Below are 27,741 nucleotides of genomic sequence, written 5' to 3'. Positions count from 1 at the left end.
GCATCGATGATACATTACGGAAAATCAGGGCAACGTGGTTTGTTTATATTTGATCATCCTTGTTCTCTACATAACAAGTGCTGATACTGTTAAATAGTAAAGGTTGCGAAACATTATGCGTATGGATACATGTACATGGGTGAACTTTTATGTGCATTACGTCACCCAGGTATGTGCACTTTGTACTAGTTTAATATATCATGTATGAAAACACTAGTCCAACATGTGCTGTGCAATTATTGCAAAAAAATGCATTGCATTTTAAACTTAACTGCAACCTTTACCTGTACGTGCAGCTACTCGTACGTATAGAAATAGAGTTGATTAGAATCAAATTATCCCCTTGCTTGCATATTAGTTCTTCACTAATAGACGTATCACTTATTTCCCATACATCAAATATTGCATAAAACTATACCTTTTAACCGCATAAAGTATGAAAAAATAGTTTACACTGAAATTTAACGATGTCGTGGAAAACATGCAAAGCAGTTGTTGTACTGAAAGGTGATTAATTGAACGCACATGATACTACACAAAATATGAAGATACAATTTTAAGACTGTATTAACAGTGTCAATGCTTCCTAAGGACCAACTTTAAAGTTGTTGTTGTTTTCAAACTATAATAAATAAAAAATAATGAATGTTTTTCTGTAGATGGCCCGGAAACCATTTGCACAAAATATCTTGAAGATCGCTGTAAGGACCCAATCTGCCAATTTCTTCATCCTGATCAGAAATTGCCGTATATGTGGCAAATAAATTTGGCAGATAAAAGTTGGGCTAGTTTGCCCATGAATGTGAAAATCGAGGACAAATTTTGTGCCAGTGCAGATAGAACGGAAATATATAATATCGTGAGTAGAACGTTTTCATATTCTGCATCCCTGCTTTGTATTCAATGCAAGTACAATTTAAATTTGGCTTATGAAATTAAACAAGTAAATTCGAGTAAAAGGCATATTTTGGCTTATGAAATTAAATAAGTAAATGCAAGCACAATGCATCATTATAAAGATATTAAATTAAAGAGGTGATATTATTTAAATTTAAATGCATGAAGGAAAGTCCAAAAAAGACAAACACGAAATTTACGGCAACATATTGTTATTCAGTCTAAAGTAAACGATGTACAATTATTCTGATGCCTGGTGACCACATATATTGTAGTTTTCATATGAAAGATAATGGTTGTTGGGGTCACAAGGCATCTAAATCTCTAATAATTTTGCATCGGTTACCTTAAAGCCGTACCTTTAACCCTAATAGCAGGATAAAGCTACGCATTCTATATTTTTAAGTATCATTGTGTGTTATTCCTACTTATGTAAAAGTTGGACTTTATATGGAAGAAAACATTATGTTGATCGCAATCAACTCATTTTTTTTCAATTAAGAAAATCAAGATTAAGTAACAATTTAACTTTGAAATTTGCTACTTATTGGGGCCAATTTTTCAAAAAGGTTACAATCTATTATTACATAAAGTCAAAATACTTTATTTAAAAAAATATTGTCACTAACGTCAAATTTATTTAAAATATTAAAATTCAAAATATTACACATGTTACACCGGAACGAAAATTGTGAACTTAGCAGGTGTTTAAGAATATGTATCTTAAAATTTGACAATGGCAATTTCAGGAGAACGACTTAATTTCAGAGATGACTAATAATGATTAATAATGTATACAAGCAGACTTTTGATGGTAAGCAATTGATCAACCAATTTACATTACACCTTTTTCAGAATGTATTGAACAAGGAAGTAGTGTTCCAGATTCAATTCAAAGCGAACCTCTATGCAGTTCAGGCTGGATCTAGCCAGCCGGTGGCTGTTCGTCGTTTGTCAACACCAGATTACACACTTGAAAAGGACGTTTGGGAAGCTCCAATAAAATTTGATACACAATGGAGATGGTTTTGGCAAAACGACGAGGACGAATGGAATAAGTTTACACCTGTACGTTTACAAACGATGCATTTAATATAATCGCTTAATGAAAGAAGTTGTCTGGGTCTTGCTGTAAAGTTTAATTCAGAGCGACATGTTTTCTTCGTAGAAAAAAAAAACAATTCAAATGATGAATACTATTGTTGAGCACATTTGGTCTGGCAACAGTGTGGTAATGATATCGGTGGACAATGAGGTAGTTTACAAAGTCTACATAAATATTCCTCTGATTTAATTATGAATATGACGGTAAAGTTGTAAGGTAGTTGAGGAATCGAATATCCAACTACCTACTATTTGGATGTTAGTTATTTGAATATTCAGCAATCGCCAGTTGAGGAATCGAAAAAGGTTGATATTGATGTTTAGCTACTCGTCCCTTTTCAGTAATTTGCCAGTATCCAACTATCAACCAGTTGGTATTTGGAAATTGAAATTTGTCATATTTTATGGTTGCAAGGTACACATGTGAAGAAACTACACGCCATGTATATTCATGCATGTACACAGATGGATATTCGTGTGAAAAAACTGTTTTATTTGAGTATTTTTTCTGCATTCGCCAGTTGGATATTCGAAATTTGCCGATTGGTCATATGCTAATATCCAACTAATTTTCAATAAACCAACTGGCAATTGTACGAAAAACAGGATGTGTAATAAAAAAAACATACGTGTACATGGGTAAATAGACAAAATACGTGATATTTCTTTACAACCTTTGACTTAACAATAAGGTGAAGTCTGAATTCCCAACGACAAACTTGGTAATGGTCGAATAACCAACTGGCAGGTGTTTGTTTCGAATATAAAATGCATTTAGGTATATTTATTCACATGTTTATTCATAGACAAGATATAAATGCCAATTTTCATGGAAAAAATGTTCCTATTGTTCATATTTGATGAATTTAAAATTGAGTTGCACACAAATCTTTGCAGGACTCGTTACAGCAAACGTTAGAGATAAGATACCGAACTCAACAAACTGAACAACGATACTATAGCTTCTTTCTTGAAGATGGGACCTACTTATATGATGTGGACTTGCAGCAGATGACACAGACAAATATTGTCACCAGCAAGACACGAGAACTTCGAAGACGTCCTTTGCTCGTTATGCCTAACGACATTATTTATCAAACTGGGTATGTATATCATTAATCAAATGTTTAAAAAATGATATTTTATTTCAGTGTGTAATTTGTTTAAACATTTTAGCTATTGTTACTCATAAATTATTCCGAGTTTATTATTCCATTTTTGCGTGTTTATTAGTTTGTTTCAGTTCAAAAACACTATATAATCCATTTATATTAATTGTAGTATTTTCGATCAACGTACATATGGGCGTAAAAAACAATAGCGCAAATAGTGTTAAAAAATTGTTTTCTAAATTTAAAGACCTTGTTCATACCTCAGCCACTTTCACTACTTGATCCCCTAAGCATGCTTATTTCTTACCAAGCCATTTCCACTACTTGATCCCCTAAGCATGCTTATTTCTGACCTGGGCTCTTTCCACTACTTGATCCCCATAATCATGCTTATTTTTGACCTGAGCCGTTTCCACTTCTTGATCCCCTAATCATGCTTATTTTTGACCTGAGCCTTTTCCACTACTTGATCCACTAATCATGCTTATTTCTGACCTGGGCCTTTTCCACTACTTGATCCCCTAATCATACTTATTTCTGACATGAGCTACGTCCACTGCTTGATTACCTTATAATGCTCATTTCTTACCTAAGCCACTTAAGCTACTTGATCCCCTAGTTATGCTTATGTCAGATCTAAGCCACTTCGCTACTTGATCCCCTAGTTATGCTTATGTCAGACCTAAGCCACTTCACTACTTGATCCCCTAGTTATGCTTATGTCAGATCTAAGCCACTTCGCTACTTGATCCCCTAGTTATGCTTATGTCAGATCTAAGCCACTTCTATTACATGATTCCCTTATCATGCTTATTTCAAACCTCAGCCTCTTTCACAACTTGATCCCATAATCATGTTTATTTATGACCTGAGCCACGTCCACTACTTTATTCCCTATCATGCATATTTCTTGAACCACTTTTATTACTTGATCCCTAAGCACGCTGATTTCAGACCTAGGCCAATATCACAACTTGGAACTCTTGATCTTGCTTATTTCAGACCCGAGTCACTTTCACTTATTGAACCGATGCAGGCAGATATTGAAACACCGCACCATTGGTCACCACAGGACAGTATTCACTCCTTTGAGCTTGTAAAAGTGTCCCTAGGTCAAGAATACAAAACTGTGGCAGCCAAGTTCTTTGAAACTATGTCAAGGGATGACATACATAACCCTGCTATCTATAGAGTTCAAATTCTTGACCTATGGGGTCAATACATTAGGTGAGTTGGGTTTTATCTTTTTTTAAGATTCTGATAGAAGATGAATTGTCTTCATATTTGGTAGCATGTTTTGTTTTGTAAATTTGAAATTATCATATTTCGGCGTAAAATGTGTTTTGTTTATAAATCATGTAATTGTTATTTTACAATTTCATAATAAGAATGTTTACGTATCATGTTCTAATCAGCTTTAAGCTGAGAACGTTTTACTCGTTGAGTTTCCTGACTGGCTACCATTGTTTCTATCAATTGTATCAGTTTTCCTGTATAACATTATCATTATTATATTAAACCGTTTGATTTCTTGCGTAGCAAACGAAAACGTATGCAGATCAAGGCAAAACGACGTGGAAGAGATAACGATCTTGAAATAAGAGAGCTGTTTCACGGAACGGACACTTTAGAAGCAGCAAGAGGAATATGCATCAATAACATTGACCCCCGTGTTTCAGGAAAACACGGCACTGCTTTCGGACACGGTGCCTACTTTGCCAGAGACGCTTCCTACAGTGACAGACACACAACGGGAGGGTCAAGATTCGTGTTTCTCACGTCAGTTCTCGTCGGAGATTACACAAGAGGAAATAATGACCACAGAAGGCCACCGAGCAAACCAGGAACCATGCATGACCTTTTTGATACATGCGTTGATTCTATTACTGACCCCGCTGTCTTTGTTGCGTTTGACAGAGCGCAGTATTATCCGGGGTATCTAATTGTGTACAAACATTGGCGATTAATTTAAATTACTTTAATTTGTATTTCCAACTCGAACGCTTTGAACAGCTAAGGACTGAATGTGATACAAACACTTTTACCGCTTGAACAATACTGTATAATTATTATTATGTTATGTTTATCTGTTATGTTTCTGATTTTGAGTGGCATCCTTTGTTTGATCTGATAACATTTAAATGGTATCTTTTCGGATTTATTAGTATCCAAACTGATTTAGTAAAGTACTCACACTAGGTGAATGCAGTTTCGCATCTCAACCGGATGTTTTGACAAGTAACACTTTGCAGCAGGATGTGTATATAATAATGTAAAGGTAAATGCTGCTGACCCATAGTTTCAAGGATTCCACATAGTTGATGACCCGAGATGACCAAAATTCACACTGGTCCTAAATATCATGATGAGAAATAAACTGAATTAATTTCCTGAAGATTGGATAACATTGTTGAATTTGTAATAGAATTAAAAAAAACTTGAACAAAGTTTTTTCTTAATATTTGATCTAGTTTATGACCAAAGAAAACCTATATTTACATTGCTCTTAAACATCTTATTGAAAAATATTCTGACTGGGTTTCATAAAGATTGAATAAATGCTGAAGAATATATGAAAGCATTTATGTTTACCTAGTAGTTTTTTACCTGTCTTGAGATGAAACATATAAACACTGGATCTTAATGCTTCCAAAAAACACCAAAGAAACAAAATCTCTCTCTCTCTCTCTCTCTCTCTCTCTCTCTCTCTCTCTCTCTCTCTATATATATATATATATATATATATATATATATCTATATATATATCAGGATATGGAGAAATCTGAGAAATCTGTTTTTGTGTATTCATAAGGTTTAGTTATTGAATAGATATAAGTGTTCTTTACAAGAACTTGCCCACTTATAAATTAATTTGTTATTTAATATTTATATTTTTGTGAAGTATTTCAATAACTATCTTGTGGAAAAAATTCCATCAGAACTGACATGTTGTAAATATGTTATAATTATGTGATTCTGATTATAGTGCGAATGCATATAATAAATCGACATATCAAGGTACATAACATAAAATTCGAATAATTCAGTGTACTAAATAGTATTTGATTACAGCTCGGACAATGAACATGGACACCATTGGAAATAAGATCCTGCACCTATGCAAAACTAAACGGGTTATCCTGAAAAATTGTTAAAATGAATTTGTTACTATATCATTCATCTGAAGTAATTCATATTCTAGTAGTATGTTTTAATTTATGTTAACTTTCTGTGATATAAGTCATACAATTGCAAACTGGTATTTGGTTGTATTATTGTAAAATGCATTGTTTTACTACGATGTAATGATACTGCATGCATAAATCTACTAACTGCTTATGTTAATCGATTAACATTTACAAGGTTTTTGCCTCATGGATACAAGTAAGTCGGCCGAACACGAGATGTTCCATTTTAAGGGGCTCAAAATAGGTTGACGCTAACATTTGTTTTTGATTTTAATGCAGTAGTATGTAGTACTCCTTTGACTGTTATGATCAGAACCATGAAAAGAATATGATTTGTGCACAGGTAAAAATACGCTGTGAATATAATCTCGACGTACCTGTAAAAGATATCAATGAAGTACACAAATCATATGTTTTGTGTGTTTGTTTTTGTTTTGATCATTGAAGTGGAATATGTTTAACATGATTAATTCATTAAAATAAAAAATAAAGATTTTATCAAACTGTATTATGACTCTTCAATTGAGCATCTGTGAAGCATCAAAAGGCAGTTAAGTTATAACTCTTGGTAACGTTGCAATCCAAAATTAGTATATGTATAAAGCTGCACTCTCACAGACATACCATTTTTACAACTTCTTTTTTTTGTCCTGGAAACAGAATTTTATGGCGTAAATATCTGCAAACCAATGATATAAGATTGCTGACAAAATATCAGATCGTAGATTTCATATTTCTGTTCGAAAATTAATGTTTAATTGTTAAACCGTTACTAACGGTTTAGAAAAAAATACATACACATCCATGTTTTATTTAATTAAATGTAAAAAGCTGCCATCTAAATTTTTGTCAAGACAAAAAAAAACTTGTCAAAACGTTCAATCTGTGAGAGTGCAGGTTTAAAGAAGTTGTTATAAAAGAAATGTTTTCATTAAAAACACTCATTCATAACTCGATACATGTTGTTATGAAAAGTATTGAAGAACAGTTAATGATTAAACATTTCGTCGAAAATTATAAATGTCAGGTTATTACTAACGGTCGATTACTTGGGCCTGTTATTCCCTTTCTCTTTTGAATCTTACCACATAGATGTCACATAGAAATTAAGCAATAACATGTTTTAAATTAACATGCCGTTGCAAGTGGAAACATTTTGTGTATATTTTATGCTAGTGCCGTCCGGTTTAAATCCATTGTTTAAAATATGTTTTCTTCAAGAACTTTTTCTGCTGTACACATGATCCAATTGTGCTTAATTGGGTATCGGTTGTATTCTTAGATATGTTCATTCAAAACAAAGTTTACCACGTCAGTGGCCTTTGACCTTTGCCCCACTGACCCCAAATTCAGTAGGGATCTTCAAATGACCAAGGCAAGATGGATTTGAGCAATGTTCATTAAGAGTTAGAGGACTCCAAAACAAATCGTTCCGAAGTTATTAATTTCATGGTAAAGGTCAACATGACATTAACCTTTGGCATAGTGATCGTATGTGATCATCTATTGACCATAACAAATGTGCCTTCAATTCCAAGTCGTTCAAATTGATAAGAAACTTAAGTGAGGCCGACGACCACAACACAAACGTCGATGTAGGACATGTCATCGCCATGTGTTTGCCATGGTGAAATCACATTTTTAAAAGCTACAGATTTTGAAAAAACTTTCAAGCGGTTTCCGTCGCACGGTGTTTTCACAATTATGACGTCATGCATTCAGCGTATTTCTGCTTCAAGATATTCTAAAAAGTAACCAAGTGCGTTCTTTTATAAATCCCTATTAAATTAATAGACTTTTTACGTACTGACCTTTATCTTATATCTCATAACAAAAGTAAAAGTCCATAAACACATAAAGGTTTAAATGTACTTGCTTCTGACCTGAGCCACCCTTTCCATTTTAAACGCTTTGCAGATATGCGTCAAGAGGAGGTATGGAAATATGAATACTTTTAATTTATATTATTTTATTGGTTTATACGTAACGTAGGGAATCGAGACACCTTAAGACTGGTCCGGACCTCCCCGCATTCGTGGTTCCGGTGATATCTCCGACATTATCTCCCCATTATAAGGTATGGCAGAACCGGCTAAAAAGTAAAGTTTTGGACGCACTTTGCGGCCTCAGAAACCGGTGGCCGAATAACGTCCCAGGCACGCCGAATGTAGCGTAACGTAGGTTTTAGTGTACCGCAAAACTGGTCTCAACCTCAGCACGTGTTGAGTAATCTTCAAAACCAGGGACCGCATTGTACGGTATTTTGTCGCCATGTTGACGCTATAGAAGAAAACGAAACGCACCATAGGTATTTTTGGGTCCCTTCTGTATATGTCCCCATTCTTGTGCGCCCGCTCTATGTACATGTCATTCGTGTCGATTTCTAGCTTATTGTCCATGAAATCAAAAACTAGCTGTTTTCCACGCAGCCTTTATGTCAACCCATACACTACTCATTATTCCTCATGCTTCGTGCTCCTGCATCAATCGATTTGTATTTTATTACCTTTGAGGTCCATTGTTTATCTGTGTTTTACAAAGTTCCTCAATATGTTTCATTTGGAAATCCGGCTCCTGGTAACTTTTGTTAACAATTTGCAGGTCTGCACAACATGCTGCTTGTTTTGCTTCAACATCACTTATCTTTTCATAATTCTGGTTAACTTGTTCATATATACACTACAGCTTGTAATCCATGTCATACTGACAAATGGATAACAGATCCACTACTTTTCTTCTTTCTTTGACATTAACCTTTGCCATAGTGGGAAATAAAAGAAGAACGTTCTTGTGATGGGTACAGCAATATGACAACGTATTATTGACCAGATATTGAAGGGCATATCCGGAACCATCTGCGTACTGGAAGACATGATTATCACACGCAAAACAGATGACAAACACCTTCCTTGAATAAACAAATGTTGAGTAAATACAATCTGCACGCATGATTGTATAATTGCCGATTTTTCGAGAAGCAGATAACATTCAATGGACACTTTTTTATGGAAAATGGTACCCATTAATTACAAGAGAAGATTTACCCGATTGTGACAGCTCCTAGATGATCAGATAATATAACACAGCTACGAGCATGGCTCGGAATGGCCAACTATTATGGAAAAGTTGCCAAGGACATGGCTACAAGCTTTTACACAAGAATGTGACGTTTAAATGTACAAATCAAGCATAGGGTGCATTTGACAAAATCCAATTGCTTGCGATAGTTCAGTTTACGAGCAAGGTTCCGTCCTCTCGCACATCAAGCCTGACTACATATTCGGACAAATGTTCACATTTGTAACGAATAATTTAGCGGTATTAACTATCTTCGGTCTTCGAAAAGGCATACATGTGACCACGCACCACGTTTGCAACAGTCCGCTATACCGTTGCAAGGATGCGACTTTTAGTACGAAACATCGAAACAAAATACCAATGCCGAATGATTATCGAGATTTCCATGAAAATAAGATCATGAAACACTAATTGATGACGTGTTTAGTTGACAGCAAATTGAAATATTGCATATAAACGTAGCAGATGTCCAAAAAAACGCGTCATAACATAATGTTATTAAAGGTTCTAGGCTATACGCTGGTTAATAGATATGGTTGTATAAACAAACCCATATACGCATGTCAAGTTTATTGCCGTACTGCACTCAAATAGACGGACAGATTAGTAAAAAAATATTACGTTAGTTGAAATGATGAATTCTACAGCAAACGAGAACACCATTACTGTGTTACGTAAGAAGTGTGCAGGTGTGAAGTATAATTCTGTACCGACTTTGACCAGAAGTCAACATTTGTATACAGTATATGGATGCTTTTTGTACTTTATTATCTATTTATTTATTATTTTGCTTCATAACTTTAACCAAGGCAGCTCCCGTGTTGTGCCTCAATGTGGCACTTTCTCTGTAATACAATCCATGGAAAACCCATCGAGTAATTATAGAATTGAGAAAGCCAACATGTACTATATTTGTTTATATAAGGCAAAACGTGATTATTAGTGTTGAGCTTAGGATATGAAGGTAAGTAATAATTTTACATTTATTAAACGTTTTAATAAATATTTATAAAAAGGTTTGAAACAAAATAATTATTGAAACACGTAATAGAAAATAAAAGGAATAAAATGATTTCAATTTTTATGAAAAACATGTATTTTACATTGCTTTATATATTTCGTTTTATATTAGTTGATATTCTATCGTGTGCTGGAAGTATGCAAACTTAGGTCTATTCAACTTGGGAATTGTGTTTTATCTTCAAACTGTGTTTTAAGTTAACTTCTTCTTTATGTACTAATAATTCATAGAAAATCGATATGTTTTTGTTTTATATTGAAATTTCATTCTCGTAAAACATTTTTCCTTTTGTTCACGTACAGTGGGTCGGTTTAAATATCAACAATACTCGACAGAAATTTGAAGTTTAATGACAAACGTGTGTGCTTTTTTTCACTTTCTTTTGTTCTTTTTTTCATTTTTTGGAATAACGTACAATTTTAACCATTGAAATATATTTTGTCACCACTCCTATACATGTTCGGTAGAAGTTCAATAATACGATGAAAATACAAGGACAACTCCAGTATTCGAACATTCAAAAATAAAACCTGTTTAAGACATAAGGCAAGGAAAACTCATATCATCGGCGTTAAATGTATGAATATATCTTCCACGCTTGGCCAGGCATATTGAGCTTGATTGTAAGAGAGTTTAACTAATTTAAACACTTCTGAATATTCTTTTGCGCACCGTCCAAAATCAGAACTTGTTTTATCCAGACTTTTAAGGGCATGAATAAGCAGAAAAGGGCTGGATTATAAGGCAGAAAAGAGCAAATATCGAGTTGTGAAGAATTTAAACTATATTATTTCGATAATGAAAATGAAATTGTGTTTTATTGAAGTAGTTTAATGTTTCCACAGTCAAATGTTTAAAATTTGTATGTATCTATAATAATAAAAGCTTTTTCACAAAGCAAGATACAATTATCACAAATAATGCATTTAGTGACGTGAGGGCAATTCGTGCAGTGTTGGGAAAACGGCTAAACGGGGAATGAACATGCCAGTTATAACACTGTACTGCTAAAGCATGACCATACACAAAGGCTTTATCCACTCTTTTTCGAACGAAGAATTCATGGTCTCAAACATAAACATTGATCGATACTCAGATTTACAAAAAAAGATAATTATTATTTGCTACGCTGGATTCAGGTACACAATGAACTTTAACAAAGGAGTATTCGATTCGTTAAAGGGTGGGGTAATACACCCTTATTGAAATGAAATCGATATCCCGTTATTTAAAAGTATTATTGACATACAATCTGCTTTTGCCAATATTCAAATGTAAAGAGATGATTTCTGGAAGCACACACAATTTTGAATAAAATTGCACGATTATATGTTAAACTATTCTTAAGTTTTGTCGTTAATCTGTCGAAGTTCCTGTTTTAAAATTATATTCCAGACTTCACTTTGTCTTTAAAACAGAAAAAGTTATGACAATGCTTGTAAGTTATGTGTTTATATTGTTTTTCAAGCTTTAGCATAATATATATTAATGGTTACCAAACGTTTTCATTACGCCCACGAAGGGCGGACATGTCCGTCCGTACGTGTTTCCATATGTTACATTTTTACATACCTTTTAAATACAATGAGAAGGAGTGTTAAGCGAAAATGTGTGCTCTATAATGATAGTAGTTGTGACATATATATTTACCATTTATATTCTTGCCATGTGATAAGCCGATGCTAAAACTGTGATTATTCACTGCTTCAACTGTTAGAACGTTATATGGACATTTGAAAACAGAAATATATAAACATATGTCGGCAATGCAACACTTCAAAGCCTACCATGAGTACCTGATACATTCGGAAAGCTGGTTGATCACCCTGATTTATTCAAGCAAGTTGAATGCAAAAAAGAACTGCGCCAACATTCTTGATAGTTGGTCCCGAAACAAGAACTGCTACGGATGGATGACTTTAATGGGCAATAATGATATACTAGTAACCTAAATGTCATGTTTACTTTTTGACCAAGGGAAAATTGACAATTTTGCAGAAAAGTTTCGAGACCCTGTTATTCTAAGAGAAATATGTTAAATTAAGTAAGAGCAGTATTTTGTGATATTTCGAAAGCCTTTGATCGAGTATGGCATGACGGTCTTATCCATAAACTTCGTGAAAGTGGCATTACCGGTTCTTTATTGTTATGGCTTCGTGATTATCTCAGTGAACGTAAACAACGTGTTGTTCTTTCTGGTTCTATGTCTGATACAGTTACAATATCAGCTGGAGTTCCTCAAGGCTCAATTCTTGGGCCGCTGCTCTTTCTTATCTACATTAACGACATTGTTGATGATATACAATCACATATTCGACTCTTCGCAGATGATACAACCTTATATATAATTGTCGAAGACCCCGTGTCTGCTGCACAGCAACTTACTAATGACCTAGACAAAGTTCATATGTGGGCTGAGAAATGGCTTGTTACATTCAATCCTGCAAAAACCAAATCGCTATTATTCACTAGAAAGTCTAATAGGCATATGCACCCCTCAATATTCATGAATAATACAGAAATATCTGAAGTTACAACTCATAAACACTTGGGCGTCACACTTTCTAGCACCTGCTCCTGGCACGATCATATTCAATCCGTCAAACAGAAGGCTTGGCAGCGAATTCACTTCATGCGATCATTCAAATACGTTCTTGATCGTAAATCGCTTGAGGTTCTGTATTTCACATTCATTAGGCCTTTGTTGCAATATGGCGATGTTGTCTGGAATAATCTGACGCAAGCTGACGAGGATGACTTAGAAAAAGTTCAACATGAGGCGGCCAGAATTATATCCGGTGCAACTCGTTTAGTATCTTTGACAAATCTTTATGTTGAAACTGGAATCGAGCCACTCAAAGAAAGGCGACGTAAACATAAACTTATCCTATTTTACAAGATGTTTCACTCTCTTGCACCAGCATATCTAACTACTCTGATTCCAACAAGAGTTGGCGACATTACTTCGTATAACCTTCGAAATGCAGCTAACCTTCGAAACATTTCATGCAAATCACAGTTGTTGACGAGTTCATTTCTGCCATCAACTATATCCGCATGGAACGCACTCCCGGAAGAAGTTCGTACATCGCCATCCGTGCCCTCTTTCAAATACAAACTTAATAAGAACAAAAAACAAGTTCCTGACTTCTACTACGAAGGTGACCGCAAATCTTGTGTCAATCACGCGAGGTTGCGTATGCACTGCAGCAACCTAAACGAGCATCTATTCTCAAAAAATATTGTCAACAGCCCTAATTGTCAATGCGGTGAAATTGAGGACACTTTCCACTTTTTCTTCACCTGTCCATTATATAACGTCCAACGAAATTATCTCATTGTTCAGTTATCCACCGTTGGTCATTTGTCTCTTCCACTATTACTCTTTGGATCGAAGGAAGCTTCATATCAAACGAGCAAACTTATCTTTAACCACGTCCAGAACTATATACGCCAATCTAAACGTTTTTGAGTACAAGCTCCAACAAACCTTATCCCGATCCTCTATCTGACCAGTCCCTGTACCACCTTGCTTATCACACCTTCATTTTCTTCAACCTTTATCCTTTCTTCCTTCTAACTAATTGATTACAAACTAAAACAACTTGTTTTTACACAGCATAGTTTGCACCATTCGACTATAAGATTATATTTATTCGAGTCACTGCAACTTGCGCACCAGCCTAGCAGCGTGAATGACATACAGAAGAGAGACATAGTATAAGCCCCAAGGCTTTCTTCTCAATTCTGTGTACACTATTGTTTTGTGCATAATTTACATGTTCTTCTCTTTCAATGCATTACGTATTTGGTCTTTGTTAATTTGGATTATGCTCAAATTTGTTAAACTAAACTAATTGTAAATATTATATCGAAATAAATATTGTTTAAACCAAATATGTTAAAATCTTACAAGGCTTGAAGGTGCCAATGTTGAAATATTTCACAAGAAGGTATTGTTTTCATCCTAACAACAGCCAGCCATTAAAACGTTCATTGTGAAATCTCCAGATGTCCTAGTGGTTTTCAAGAGCGAGGTCTTTCAGGTTTTTTCATACTGGTGTAGGTAACAAGCGGCGATTTTTCTTTTGAAATGAAATTGGTCAAAACAAAAAAGAAGATATTTGTTCAGTAATATTAGCCTTTCCTAGCTTCACAAGGTGTGATACAACAATGGCGCCCCTTTAAATCCTGGAAAAGGACTTTTACCAATTCCATATTGGTTCACTGTCTAAACTTGGTCACATTCTTGAAAAAATCAAATGCTTTGTCTGCTGAATGGTAAACCAAAATATACACAGGTGAACAAATTGAGATATGACAATTTCTGCCCCCCAAAAAAGAACTTTCTCAAGGTTTCTCTTTAGACTCCTATAACAGTATCAACATGAGTTGTAGAGCACTCAAAACATGCATGATCGACCAACAATTGTACGTCTGGCAATACTTCCATGAAAAATTACCCACTACAACTTCGAGATATAAAATGAAGTGGTTGGATAAAAGTAATATCGAAAACGTGCGGACATGTGGTAAGATTGTATCACAAGAAGTTATTAAATACGGAAAAGGATGACGAGGAAGTGGAGCTTGATAATATGACTGGTCAACATCGTATTTGAAGATGAATCTGATACAGACTTGAGCAGGATGTTGCTATTATTACGATCATATCGGTTAAAGTTCAAATCAATACACACACATGTACAACAAACATAGAGTTTGAGTGAAAAAACTTTTACTTTTGAAACTCACGCAATAATGCATTTTTTGAAAATGTTATTTACTGATAACAAGATTGTAACAGTGTATTTAATCTTAACACGCAGTTTTCTGAGATTGGTGAGTACTAAAGATTTACTGTGATATATTTTCGTCTCATAAGGTAGGAATACCGTGTCGTCTACACTCGGTATCCTTTATAAGGACAATTATTTTCAACGTTTATTTATCCTCTTTGGTTTGTTAAAACATTTGTATTGTTTGGGGTATATCATATAAGAGTACATCTTTAAAAGTATTACGAACATTAAATGAAGTTACTTGACTTCACTGATTGCAGAATGTTTTTCAAAATTTAACTATAATGAATTATTTTAAAAATGTGTAGTCATTTTTTTCAAGTAAATTATGCAAAATTGGTAAGATGTATGACCATTACAATTTACAGTTTGTCACGTATATGACACACACTGTTAACAAATGTCAAGTTGATTTAATGTCATGTAAGAGAACCGCATGCAAAGGAACAAACGAGCACGAGCATGTACAGCAAATTTCTAGACTGTGATTTTTAACATATTGTCTACAATTATATTATATATTGTCCCGTTGCATGGTTAAGGATATTCTTGTTAACACTGGTAACGTAAACTACAATTGACAGATGCAATAGTATTCCCATTTAAGAATGTAATTGATATTTCTAGGCCATTAACATAAAATATATAGGAATGGAATTTGATGAGTTATCGAGTCAAAATGTCAAGTCATGTTATTGAATTTGAAGTAAAGTATTTTATATGCAGATTAGTATTTTTGTGACATATCTTTAATTTAAATTTAATGATGTTATGATCTTTCATTTTATTTTTTGCAATTCAATTTTTAATAACATATTGTAATTGTAATGTGTCAAGTGTGAAGTTAATAAATCTAGTCCTGTTTACTTAAGAAATTGTCTGTACCGTATTTTTTACAAAGTATCGTATTCTACATACACATTCATCATAAAATGTGATTGTTTTTTCTAAATTATATTTGTAAATTACTTTTGTGCCATAAACAAGGATCATTGTATAGATAGGATTGCAAAATGACGATAAATTCTCATTATATGCATTATTTGTTTAATATGTATAAACAGCCAACATAATTTTCTAATGATGTAACGTAATATTAATGTGAAATGTTAACTTGGCATTATGTCTTATTCATCAGTACTGTTTGAAGTAGTATGTCTAATTAAAGATTTCTCTTCAAATCGATGCAGTTATTTCGATGCTTGTTTTTCGTCATAAAATATTACAAGTTTTGAAGTAACGTAAATTACAGTAAAGTGAGCCATGAAACATCTTTTTAGCGGAAAAGCTATTGGTGAGTAAAATTACGTCATATATTATTGAATTAAAACAGTTTTCTACACTTGTTCTTTTATAAAACAGTATTTTACATGTGAAAGCTATGTTCGAAAGTTTAAAATTATTTGGTAACGAACTTTGCAATTAAAGGTTTCCAAACGCCCCGACGGCCAAGTCGTAAACATGTCTTAAAATGTTTGTAAGATGATACACTTTCATAAAATCATGGACTACAAAATTGCCTCTGGGGGGGGGGAGCAAAACCCTTTTCCGCTCATAGTCTAAATCATATGGTTCCTTAGGACCACCAAAAGTTAATTAATTTGATTTCTTTTAAACAAAGGCTGATAGCACAATGTCGTGTCTAGTAATATTTGGTGTACCTGTTGTAGTCTGGTTGCTTTGTGTTTCTACAGATATATAATTAAAACACCCCATTATATTATTATGTTCCATAAAAGTTTCTTGGTTTGTCTAAATAAATCAAATAAAATGGTATGCTGAATTGTAAAGAGATTTGCGAATATTTTGCTCAGTGAGAATAATGTCATGCTCTCTTTTCGGTGGGATTCAAAAATACCTTATGGGAACAAACTGATATTATGTGTTTTATTGTCTTGTAATATTATTTAGAACGCTAACAAACGAAACAATTATTATGCTTACCATGAATAAAGTAATAAATCATGTCATTTTTAGTTTTTTCACAATCATACTCGACAAATATTACTACTTCCATCGCTTGATGTGTGTAATATGTTTTCTAACAATTTTTTTTCTTGCAATCTTGTCCATTTTAAGTGTTAATATATTCACAGCTCCAAATTCCTTTATACAAATAAATTGTAGCATAGTACATTTATGGTTTTAATAACATAACAAAAGAAGCGTATAAGTCTTCCCAGAACCACCAGTGTGTGTATACCACGTAATAAATCACGTCATTTATGCTACGTCGGAAGGCAATATTTTCCTTAGAATAAAGACTTAAATCAAAGATAAATTTTCGCTCACTACACCATTTTAAATGAAACAAAGGCCAGTCTATGCCACTTTAAGAGCCCCACCTTTGTTTTATAACCGGAGTTTGATAAGATGATAAGTTTCTTCAAACACTTCGACAAGCCTGTTTCCCAAACAAAGATTTGACAGTGCTCCGTCAGACGGCCGTATCGTGAAAAGGTTTGTCGAAATGTTATAAGAAACTTAACTCTCAATCAAAATCTGGTAAAAGACCGAAGGCGGGGCTCCGTAAACGGCATAGACTGCGCTGTTTCATTTAAAATGGTAAAGAAAATGAAAAGATATCATTGTTTTTAGTCTTCAATCGAAGCAAAATATTGCCTTCCGACGTAGCATTTATGACCCAATTAATCACGTGGTAATATATAAATAATTAATAATCTAAAACAAGACTGTGGCATGTAGTATGTTGTATTTAAACAAGAAATTTTATTGGTTCAACATATAAGTTAAAAGACATAGTATACATTTACGACGAAAATTCGTACTTTGGTCGTACCTTTATATTGGTTTGTTTTATATTGTGGGTACCAAAGTCACATTCAAGTGTCATTCGGGAAAAGTCGGCCATTCTACAGGTAGATCGCGTAGTCATTTTAATTTAGCAGTTAAACTGAAATGACTTTACTCTTGTGAATTTTAATTATTTTTGCATTAATATACACGTACTTCACTAGCAATATATCTAAACTAAGTAACACAAAAACAACACGTTACAACACTTCAATTAATTAATAATAGTATTTGATATTTTACGAACTACTTCTACTGATGTAACGGCAAACATTCGAGGTTGATTTTGATGCAAATTGCCCGAGGTGTTCCAAATGATACATGAGTGGTTAGTTCATATAAACTTAAAATGTATTTCGAGTAAACTGGTAATAATTTGTTAAAATATACTTACTTTTTATGTGTCCTTTGAACTTTGAAATCGTACTGAGTAAATTGGTATGTTAAAATATACTTACTAAAACAATGTATTTCAAGCTAGTAAATTGGTAATAAATTGTAAAAAAATATACTTACTTTTTATGAGTCCTTTGAAATCGTACAGAGTAAATTGGTATGGTAAAATATACTTACTTTTACGTGACCTTTGAAATCGTACGCTTTAAAATATTTCAGTATTTTCATTGTCTTCGTATGTCTACGAATGGCGGATGACCGTAAGGCTGAATCGATGCCAAACAGTATGACGCTCATATGATGTGGCGACTCGTCTTCCACTGATATGTCGCGTTGTACAGACTCTGGAGCGATGTTTGTAAAAAGATGATGTAACATCCGTTCCTTTGTTCCGTTTTGGTAGCATTTAAAGCTGATAAAAACAAACGTCGGTCTTGTCGGTGGATCCAGAATATGAATAAATTATCAAATATGGATATCTACACTCAAAAATATTATAAAAGAGTTTGCGTGCGCGGCCTTTTCGCTCGCCGTGTTAGAGATTGAAAAACAGCTGGGTAATAATATTTGTAACCATTGACCGTATACCGTAAACAAACCGAAATGCAAATATAAACTTACTATATTTTTAACATAATGACATTTGTATTGAAACCGATACACAGAAAAATGACTCGTATGCATATTATACAGATTGCACAGTTGTTAATTTTCAAACTACAGACAAACGTTTCATTTGCTACATGTTGACGAGTGCTTATATACTATTTGTATATAATGGAGCCAATGGCATCGGATTTTCAAACTTAATCATTTTTTTAATAAATAAAATAAAATCTTATAATTCCTTACTAAAAATTATAATACCGAATGTGTGAAAAAATATTGGAAACTATTTTTTTTTAAATATGCACTTTGTACTGTATAATATACACATGTTAGTATAAAAAATGATTAAGTTTGAAAATCCGGTGCCAGTGAATGGAGCGTACAAAATAATAAACATTAAATTTGGCTTCTAGAGAATAAGCGCGCTCGTTGAAAGGTTATTTTATTTTGAATGAAAATAGAACTTAATGGTTTATGAGTTTAGGAAAAAAAATGAAATAAATACTAAATATATGAGGCATTGAAATTGAAAGACATTATTCAGCTTTATTCAGATTCTATGATTATAGAAAAAATAATAATTGAAATATTTCAGTGCCGTAGCCAGACTTAAAAGACACCGTGGTAGAACGGTCTAGGGCGGTCCGGGGGCATGCCCCCCCACCTCCCCCGGATTTTTTTTTTGCAAGAAGCGATTTCCTGCATTCTGGAGTATCTTTGGTGGAATTAAATGCATAAAAATGTTGACATTTTTAGTGATATAACTTTTTACCTATAACATAAACCTACTTCTAAACGTCTCACATATCGTCACTTTAATTTTTGAATGCCAGTGTTATGCGATGGTGTCCTGTGGCGTCCCACAACTGAATAATTTGTTTAGGGTTAACAGAAATGTTGTTCCTGTGGACGTAGGCAAGTGTCAAACCATTAAGTCCTGAGGCACCCATTGATGTCCGACTCTAGGTCAAAAGCTGCCTCAGTGAACAGAAACTCCTTTCACAAGTGCAAGAACCAACAGGCAGACACATAATTAATTTGAATATTCTTGAAATTTTGGGGAAAAGTCGCAAAAAAAGTCACATGCAGCTGCACCTTCTTCCGGCGTCATGACTTCGGTACAGTTTTTGTTTAACAAGGTCCATCTCAATACTTTCAAATCTCCAGGGTTCGGCAAGTCATCTAGAAATGCCTCCTTTATTTGATTTTATCTGAGCGGAGTCCAGGAAGAAGAATAGCTCCCTTAAGTGCGCCTTCCAGTTAAGCAGGGAATCGTGCCTTCAAGTGTGAAATCATGTGGTCGAGGAATGGAAAGTAATAATTCAATCTGTAATGGTTTTGGACATTGGCTTTATCCGAAGATGAATTTGCATGGTGTCCCTGTCGGCTAACTGTATTTGGCTTTGACGGCACGACTTCAATAGATGCAGCAATATTTACTGCGCGATTGTACAATTTGTCAAACATATCCTCATTTCTAATATGTAGTTCAATTTTATAGATATTTAGATTTTTTTCGGGTATTCTTATTTGTAACATTCTGTTCTTTGAAACAGCGAAAAAAAAAATATTTCAATTTTGAAACAGAAAAAAATGTGACACGAACTATCGCCCAAGAGGTTTGATTCCTACAGCTTTCTAGAAAGCGCTCAAGCGTAACCACTACACCACGGGGGCTTAGATAAATTCATGCGTATATTTAAGATTTATAAACTCATACACCAAAATAGCGCCGAGTGGCACGTGTAACGACTTTGATAAATTCCACCTAATATTATATTAGTTATGGTTAAGGTGTATAATTTTCATACTCTTCATGACAAGTATCTATATAGTGTGTACTTTCAATCTGTCATCTTGGTTAAATCATAAACATTGGGTTGCTGGCGCATTAGAACTCGTTTATTTCTGGCACCGTTTGTTTACATTCTGCCCGGTGCATGTATAAAAATATTGATTCGTGATATCTTTCTAATTAAATGTTACATAACCAATAAGTCAACATTAAACGGTATGGTACCGTAGTTTGTAGAGCTTATTATATTATATCTAATATTCAGTTCTTTTTTAAAATATAGACATTCCGCCTCGATGGTTTGTGTACAATGAGGGAAATGAAAAGAGTCGAAAAGAGTTATTTTTAGAGCTGTATAAATTGCTATATGCCTAAATACACCGAGGCAGTAAAGCTACGGCACTGAATTGTCAATAAAACACAAACATAGTAATTAATACATAATGAATATATAAACAATAGTTTTATAGCATGCACTATATACGTACACGTTTACGCATTGTGTAAGGTTCAAGTCTAGACGGAAGTGAACATTAACACTTTTACATATATGTAATATTTATCATTGCAAAGTTTTGCCACATAATTCAAAAATAAAAAAAAATATTAAATATAAACTAGGATGTAGTAGAAACATTGGGTGTTTCCTATGGATAAGGAAACAATGAAAACTTACTTTGAAAGCCTGTGGCCATATTTCTCAAGGTCTGTGAGGGAGTTGATCATGATAATAGGACGATCAAGTTTTGCCATGCGCCCATGTGTTTGTGATTGGCGATTGTTTACTACGCTTATGGGAGCATTTACCACCCGATGAGGGTTAGGTTTTCATTCAAGAAGATTAAGCTTTTTTCTCTCCCTGAGCTGGCGTCTGCCCTTAATAAAGTCTAGTTTGGCCTTGTCTGTTGTATTAATGTGTCCCTTCTTTTCAGGCTGTCGCGCGATAAACCGTCTGGGGCATATGGTGGAGGGGATCATTTCTGGGACCGGTTGATGTCACTCTTGGCGATTTAGGACTCAGCCTCCTCGGCGACTTTAAGGACAAGATCGTCGGTTGACTCACCGGCCGTCTCCTTGACAAATAACACTTTAACGAAGATTGTATTAAACGGGCTCTCAACCGATGCTCAATAAAGCCCTATTAAGGCTTCATGTCTTCACTTTTCTAGATGCCTTTAAGCCGTATGAATTTTGGACAGAAAATGGCAAAACTAAGAAGGGCGCATATATTCCGTGTTTTGATAGTATGTATTGTATGCGGTACCTTTTTAAGACTTATTATTCAGACAAATGATAAACATAGCGTTACATATGCAACAAATGGTTGCTCTATTCCGAAATTGGATCCTTTCGACGAATCCATTCGTTCGTATTTGGATAAACCTACCCCGTTGGTTTGTAATTCAACTTTATATCTAATATACCAGATGGATAATGGCACACTAGCGTTCAATGAAAGTCTTTTGCGAATCATGAACATCAAAGAATCTACTATACAATGCTTCTCACAGGAAGTTATACGTAAAAACGGTGACGGGGCTATTACAATGAGTTTTGAACATATTCTGGAACCACCGACAAGACCAACGTTTGATTTTATCAGCGTTAAATGCTACCGCAACGGAACAAAGAAAATGCTGTTTCATCATATATTCACAAACATCGCTCCAGAGTCTGTTCACCGCGAAACACCCGTGGAAGACGAGTCGCCACATCATATGAGCGTCATTCTGTTTTGCATCGATTCAGCCTCACGGTCTTCCGCCATTCGTAGACTTCCGAAGACAATGGAAATACTGAAAGATCTTAAAGCGTACGATTTCAAAGGTCACGTAAAAGTAAGTATACTTTAACAATAAATTACACATTTACTCTATACGATTTCAAAGGTCACATTATGATAAGTACATTTTTACATACGAATTTACTCTATACGATTTCAAAGGTCACATTATGATAAGTACATTTTTACATACGAATTTACTCTATACGATTTCAAAGGTCACATTATGATAAGTACATTTTTACATACGAATTTACTCTATACGATTTCAAAGGTAACATTATGATAAGTACATTTTTACATACGAATTTACTCTATACGATTTCAAAGGTCACATTATGATAAGTACATGTTTACATACCAATTTACTCTATACGATTTCAAAGGTCACATTATGATAAGTACATTTTTACATACGAATTTACTCTATACGATTTCAAAGGTCACATTATGATAAGTACATTTTTACATACGAATTTACTCTATACGATTTCAAAGGTCACATTATGATTAGTACATGTTTACATACGAATTTACTCTATACGATTTCAAAGGTAACATTATGATTAGTACATGTTTACATACGAATTTACTCTATACGATTTCAAAGGTCACATTATGATTAGTACATGTTTACATACGAATTTACTCTATACGAATTCAAAGGACACATAGAAGTAAGTATATTTTTTACAATTTATTACCAATTTGCTCGCTTGAAATACATTTTTTAGTTTATGTGAATTAAACATTCATGCATCATTCGGAACACCTTGATAAATTTCCATCGAAAACAACCTCTGATGTATGCCGTTACATCAGTAGAAGTAGTTCGTAAAATATTGAATAATAGTATTAATTAACTGAAGTGTTTTAACGTGTATTTTGTGTTACTTAGTTTAGATATATTGCTTGTGAAAACTGTTATTGCATATTTAATTAAGATTCACAAGAGTAAAGTCATTTATAGTTTAACTGCTAAATTGAAATTACTACGCGATCTACTTGCAGCGTAGTTTAATGTAAATCAGCTAGCCATTGTAAACCGTCCCTATACACCAAAGGTTGTTTTCGACGGAGAATGGTCGACGTGTTCCGAATGTCACTTGAAGGTGACCTTGGTATCGACAAAACAATACAAACCAATATAAAGGTGCGACCCAAGTAGGAATGATCGTCGTTAATGTTTACTATTGCTTTTGACCTATATTTTGAACCAAAAACATCCGTGATAAAATATAAAGCTAAATAAACGTTTTGATTGGTTTATATTTTAAAATGAAGAGGCACCAACATGGGTGTTTTATAAAAATATTATATTTATTATTTAGATACGCTTTTGGACTGTTTATAGGCCCCCTCTCTAAAGCCTCGATTATTTTTGAAAATATATACCATTAAGATATATTTAACTATATTGTAATATACAGAACGAACTGTGGCTTGCATGTTTATATATGTACAATGTATTTAACTTCTGTATCTTCTGCTGTGTTTTTGTTTAGTTGTTTTCTATTGTATTAAACCGCAAAACATCATTCCGGTCACGACGGTTTTTTAAAGAGATTTTTGTGTTCAAAATGTAAAATCAATCAATGTTTACTTACAATTATCGATAATAAAACATTTATTAAATGTTTCATACCATTTTAACAGGATGACATTATTGTAAGTAGTTCAACAAGTTAATTGTACCTTTTTCAGGTTGGTGAGAACACACTTCCGAATATGATACCACTGTTGACGGGATTAAATGTCTCTGAATTACCTGCGGTTAAAACATTCGATTCAGTATCATTTCTGTGGAACAATTATTCATCAAACGGGTATGCAACCTTTTACGCTGAAGATAAACCGGAATATGATACTTTCAATTACCGATTTAGAGGTTTTAAAAATCCTCCCACTGATCACTACATGAGGCCTTTTCAGTTAAAACTGAGGGAAATTCAAAAGAAAGCATACCCACATATCAACGAGTTTTGCTATAATGGAAAGTCAAGGCACTCGACTCAAATCAACTATTTGAAACAGTTTCTGAGTCGGTACAAGAAGAAGCGTCGATTTGCGGTGTCTATGATCAGCGTATTATGCCATGACAATGAGCACAACCTTCAGCACGGCGACACCGACTTGAGCGAGTTTGTTTTATGGGTGAAAGGGGAAGAGCATTTAAAAAATACAGCACTGCTCATTTTCGGGGACCATGGGCAAAGAATCAGTAATATAAGACGCACGTCTGTAGGATATTTAGAAGATCGAATGCCATTGTTACAGATTCTTATGCCAGATGATTTCAAGAAAAGGTTTTCAAGGGCACATACGTCTTTGCTAACTAATACGCAAAGATTAACAACGCACTTTGATTTGTACCGAACTCTTACTGACATATTGGAGCAGAAAATTATGACACCATCCTCTTCACTCAATAAAGGCAAGACCCGTGGAATAAGTCTCTTTAAAGATATTCCTTCAACTAGAACGTGTGAGGACGCGTTGATTCCGGTCAAGTATTGTGTATGTGGGTCAACAGCGCAGGAATCAGCGACAACCAGTTTGGCAAGAACACTGGCAAAGACGGGCGTGAAAAGATTAAACAAGTTTGTGTCGACGGAAGAAAGTTGTGCTATCCTGGCGCTCCATAACATAACATCAGTTCGAAAATATATCATGGCATTGGACGATACAAACATGCCAAAAAATACATTGTCTCCAATTGTGGGCTCAAGTGCTTCAGGACGATATATTGTGCAATTTCTAACAACACCAGGATTTGGTATGTTCGAAGCTACTTTTAGCGTTTATTCCGATGACAGTGTACACGTTAATGGAAACATAGATCGGATTAATGTATATGGTAACCAGTCAGCCTGCATAAGAGAGAAAACACTACTTCAAAAGTATTGTTATTGTGTAAAAATATATGACAAACACACAATGCAGGGATCTACATAGTGAAGTACATATCTGTTGAACTTATGTTTGTTAACCTAATTGATTATTCAATGGAGATTACTTGTACAAGCTGAAGAGCTAAAATGTACTTTCTTATATTACTAGTATGTTAATCTAAAATGCGAACAGACGAACAGGCAATATGGAGACAACTGGTACAAGATAAAGAGCCTAACATATAAAAGGTATCTACCCAGTTCTCCATATACACTAGCAGTACAAGTGTTAGTTTTAGCAAGTAATACCCTTTTACAGAACTTCAAAATGCGTTCGTTTTATTTCTTTCGATTTTGTATAACCCCATATTTCACTTGAATATTTTAATATAGATCCTACAAAAGCATCAAACGACCGACACAATATATGAGCCTTAAAATTGTATTCTTTACATTTATACAATAATACATTTAAAGCCTTAAGAGCTTTATCCGCTAAATATTCTTGGTCTAATGCATACATAATTAATTAATTAACAGTATAGTTTGAAACAGTTTTTAAGTAGTTAAAATCACTAACAACTTTTATGTTAGCCCATCAATCATACGTCCAGTTTTCATTCGGAAACAACAACACCGCGCTTACGGAAAACCATGCTCTTGGTTGAATCAGTGTTTACTTTAATACCCCATGTGTTACAATCGTGTTGAAATTCAGTTTTTTTGTCCTAAATTGCCATATCATCGGCAAAAAGTAACATATTTAATAAACCTTATCTAAGTTTAAAATTGAATCAACGCTATCTTGTAAAAAAACAATTCTAGGTCTTCAACAAATATAGAAAACAGTATTGTTAAGATTTTTAATTTTATTTTTTACAAAGTAATTTATCCTGAGGCTTGGTGTAAATGCGTCATGGTTCCTATCTTTAAGAAAGGTGATCGTCCTTGTGCTGCTAACTATAGAGGGATAACATTAATACATATTTTTGATTACATATTTTCAATTACCTTACGGAATAGAATAAAGTGGTGTGAACGAAAACATATATTAAACTCATCTTAATTTGTTCTCTATTTCAATGCAAGAGATAGCTGTAGCACAACTGCTTGTATTTTTATAGTACATACTATTATTCAGAATGTTATTAAAAATAAATCCAAGTTGTATTGTGCTTTTATAGACTACGAAAAAGCGTTTGATACTGTCATACAGGAAGCGCTTTGGAATAAACGTTTGAAATCTGGAATGAGTTGCAAAATGCTTAAAATGATTCAAGCTATTAATCTCAATATTAAGTCTTGTGTAAAGATTCTGCTTGTATGTCATTTCTGAAATGTTTAATATTACTCATGGTGTTAAGCAGGGCGAACACTTGTCTCTAGTATTGTTTATATTATTTATAAATGACATTAAAGATTGTATAGATTTTACCAACATTACGGAAGAATACATACGATTGATATCCATATGTATGCTATTATTAAATGGATTTGAATAAATCAGACAAACCATACAATAACTTATTGTTTATTATGTAACAAAACGAAACAACACCAGCAATGCGATTGTCCATAGCATGGCAATATACATATATAGTAAAGAGATTATCAGAGTGGCGTAAATGGTCATGTGGCTTGTGACGTAAAATCCCGGCACCAGTTGAACAAGTTATGCGTATCGAAAGTGAAAATTTTTCGCCGTGCATACACGTACAGTAAAACAAACAGACGTCCCTGACTTGACACATGTTTTGAATGGGCAGAAAAACACCACGCGGTTTTCTGCCACATGCAAGTCTGGGGACTGACACGGAAACTAGCTTGACACATGACTGGCCAGTGAACCAGAGCACTGGCACCTGCATGCAAGCGTACATTTATACACATGACACAACAAGCTTGACACATGTCTGGTCGGTGAACCAAAGCACCGGCACCTGCATGCAAGCGTACTTACACATAGACACGTTTAACACATTTACAGCACGGCGTTACCTAACTAATGCAAATAAATAAGAATTAATTGGAATGCAGTCCCAGCACCACGAGTAAGACAATTGAGCCGAAGTTCCTTTACCCGCAGTTTGGGAGAGCAGACCTTGTATAATAAGTATTGGTTAGAAATCTGGCTAAATTCAGTTTAAAAGATTTGTTATTCGCCTGCCGCCAGAATTTTACGCCACAATAAATTTTCTAAATTTATCCACCAAAATTCTGAATATATATATATTTTTTTAAACCGCGAGAT

General features: G+C 34.1%; 2 protein-coding genes across 2 annotated transcripts in view; both read left to right on the top strand.

Moving 5' to 3' along the window:
- The window catches only part of LOC128210730 (uncharacterized), a 47,697-nt gene extending 25,867 nt beyond the window's left edge, over nucleotides 1–21,830 (top strand). The window contains exons 8-12 of the mRNA XM_052915084.1: nucleotides 1,753–1,965; nucleotides 2,899–3,104; nucleotides 4,116–4,340; nucleotides 4,653–5,048; nucleotides 21,749–21,830. Of these exons, the coding sequence (XP_052771044.1) occupies nucleotides 1,753–1,965; nucleotides 2,899–3,104; nucleotides 4,116–4,340; nucleotides 4,653–5,048; nucleotides 21,749–21,830 (1,122 nt within the window). The remainder of the gene's footprint in view (nucleotides 1–1,752; nucleotides 1,966–2,898; nucleotides 3,105–4,115; nucleotides 4,341–4,652; nucleotides 5,049–21,748) is intronic.
- Nucleotides 10,294–27,497, top strand: LOC128212149 (uncharacterized). The gene is made up of 3 exons (XM_052917443.1): nucleotides 10,294–10,343; nucleotides 21,749–22,654; nucleotides 24,304–27,497. The coding sequence occupies exons 2-3, from the start codon at nucleotides 21,986–21,988 to the stop codon at nucleotides 25,552–25,554; spliced, it is 1,920 nt and encodes a 639-aa protein (XP_052773403.1). The 5' UTR covers nucleotides 10,294–10,343; nucleotides 21,749–21,985; the 3' UTR covers nucleotides 25,555–27,497.
- The last annotated feature ends 244 nt before the right edge of the window (nucleotides 27,498–27,741 follow it).

The sequence above is a fragment of the Mya arenaria genome, chromosome 12, assembly GCF_026914265.1.
Source record: "Mya arenaria isolate MELC-2E11 chromosome 12, ASM2691426v1".
Classification (NCBI taxonomy): Eukaryota; Metazoa; Mollusca; class Bivalvia; order Myida; family Myidae; genus Mya; species Mya arenaria.
The sequence above is the reverse complement of the archived record's forward strand: the minus strand, read 5'-3'. Positions and strand labels throughout refer to the sequence as shown.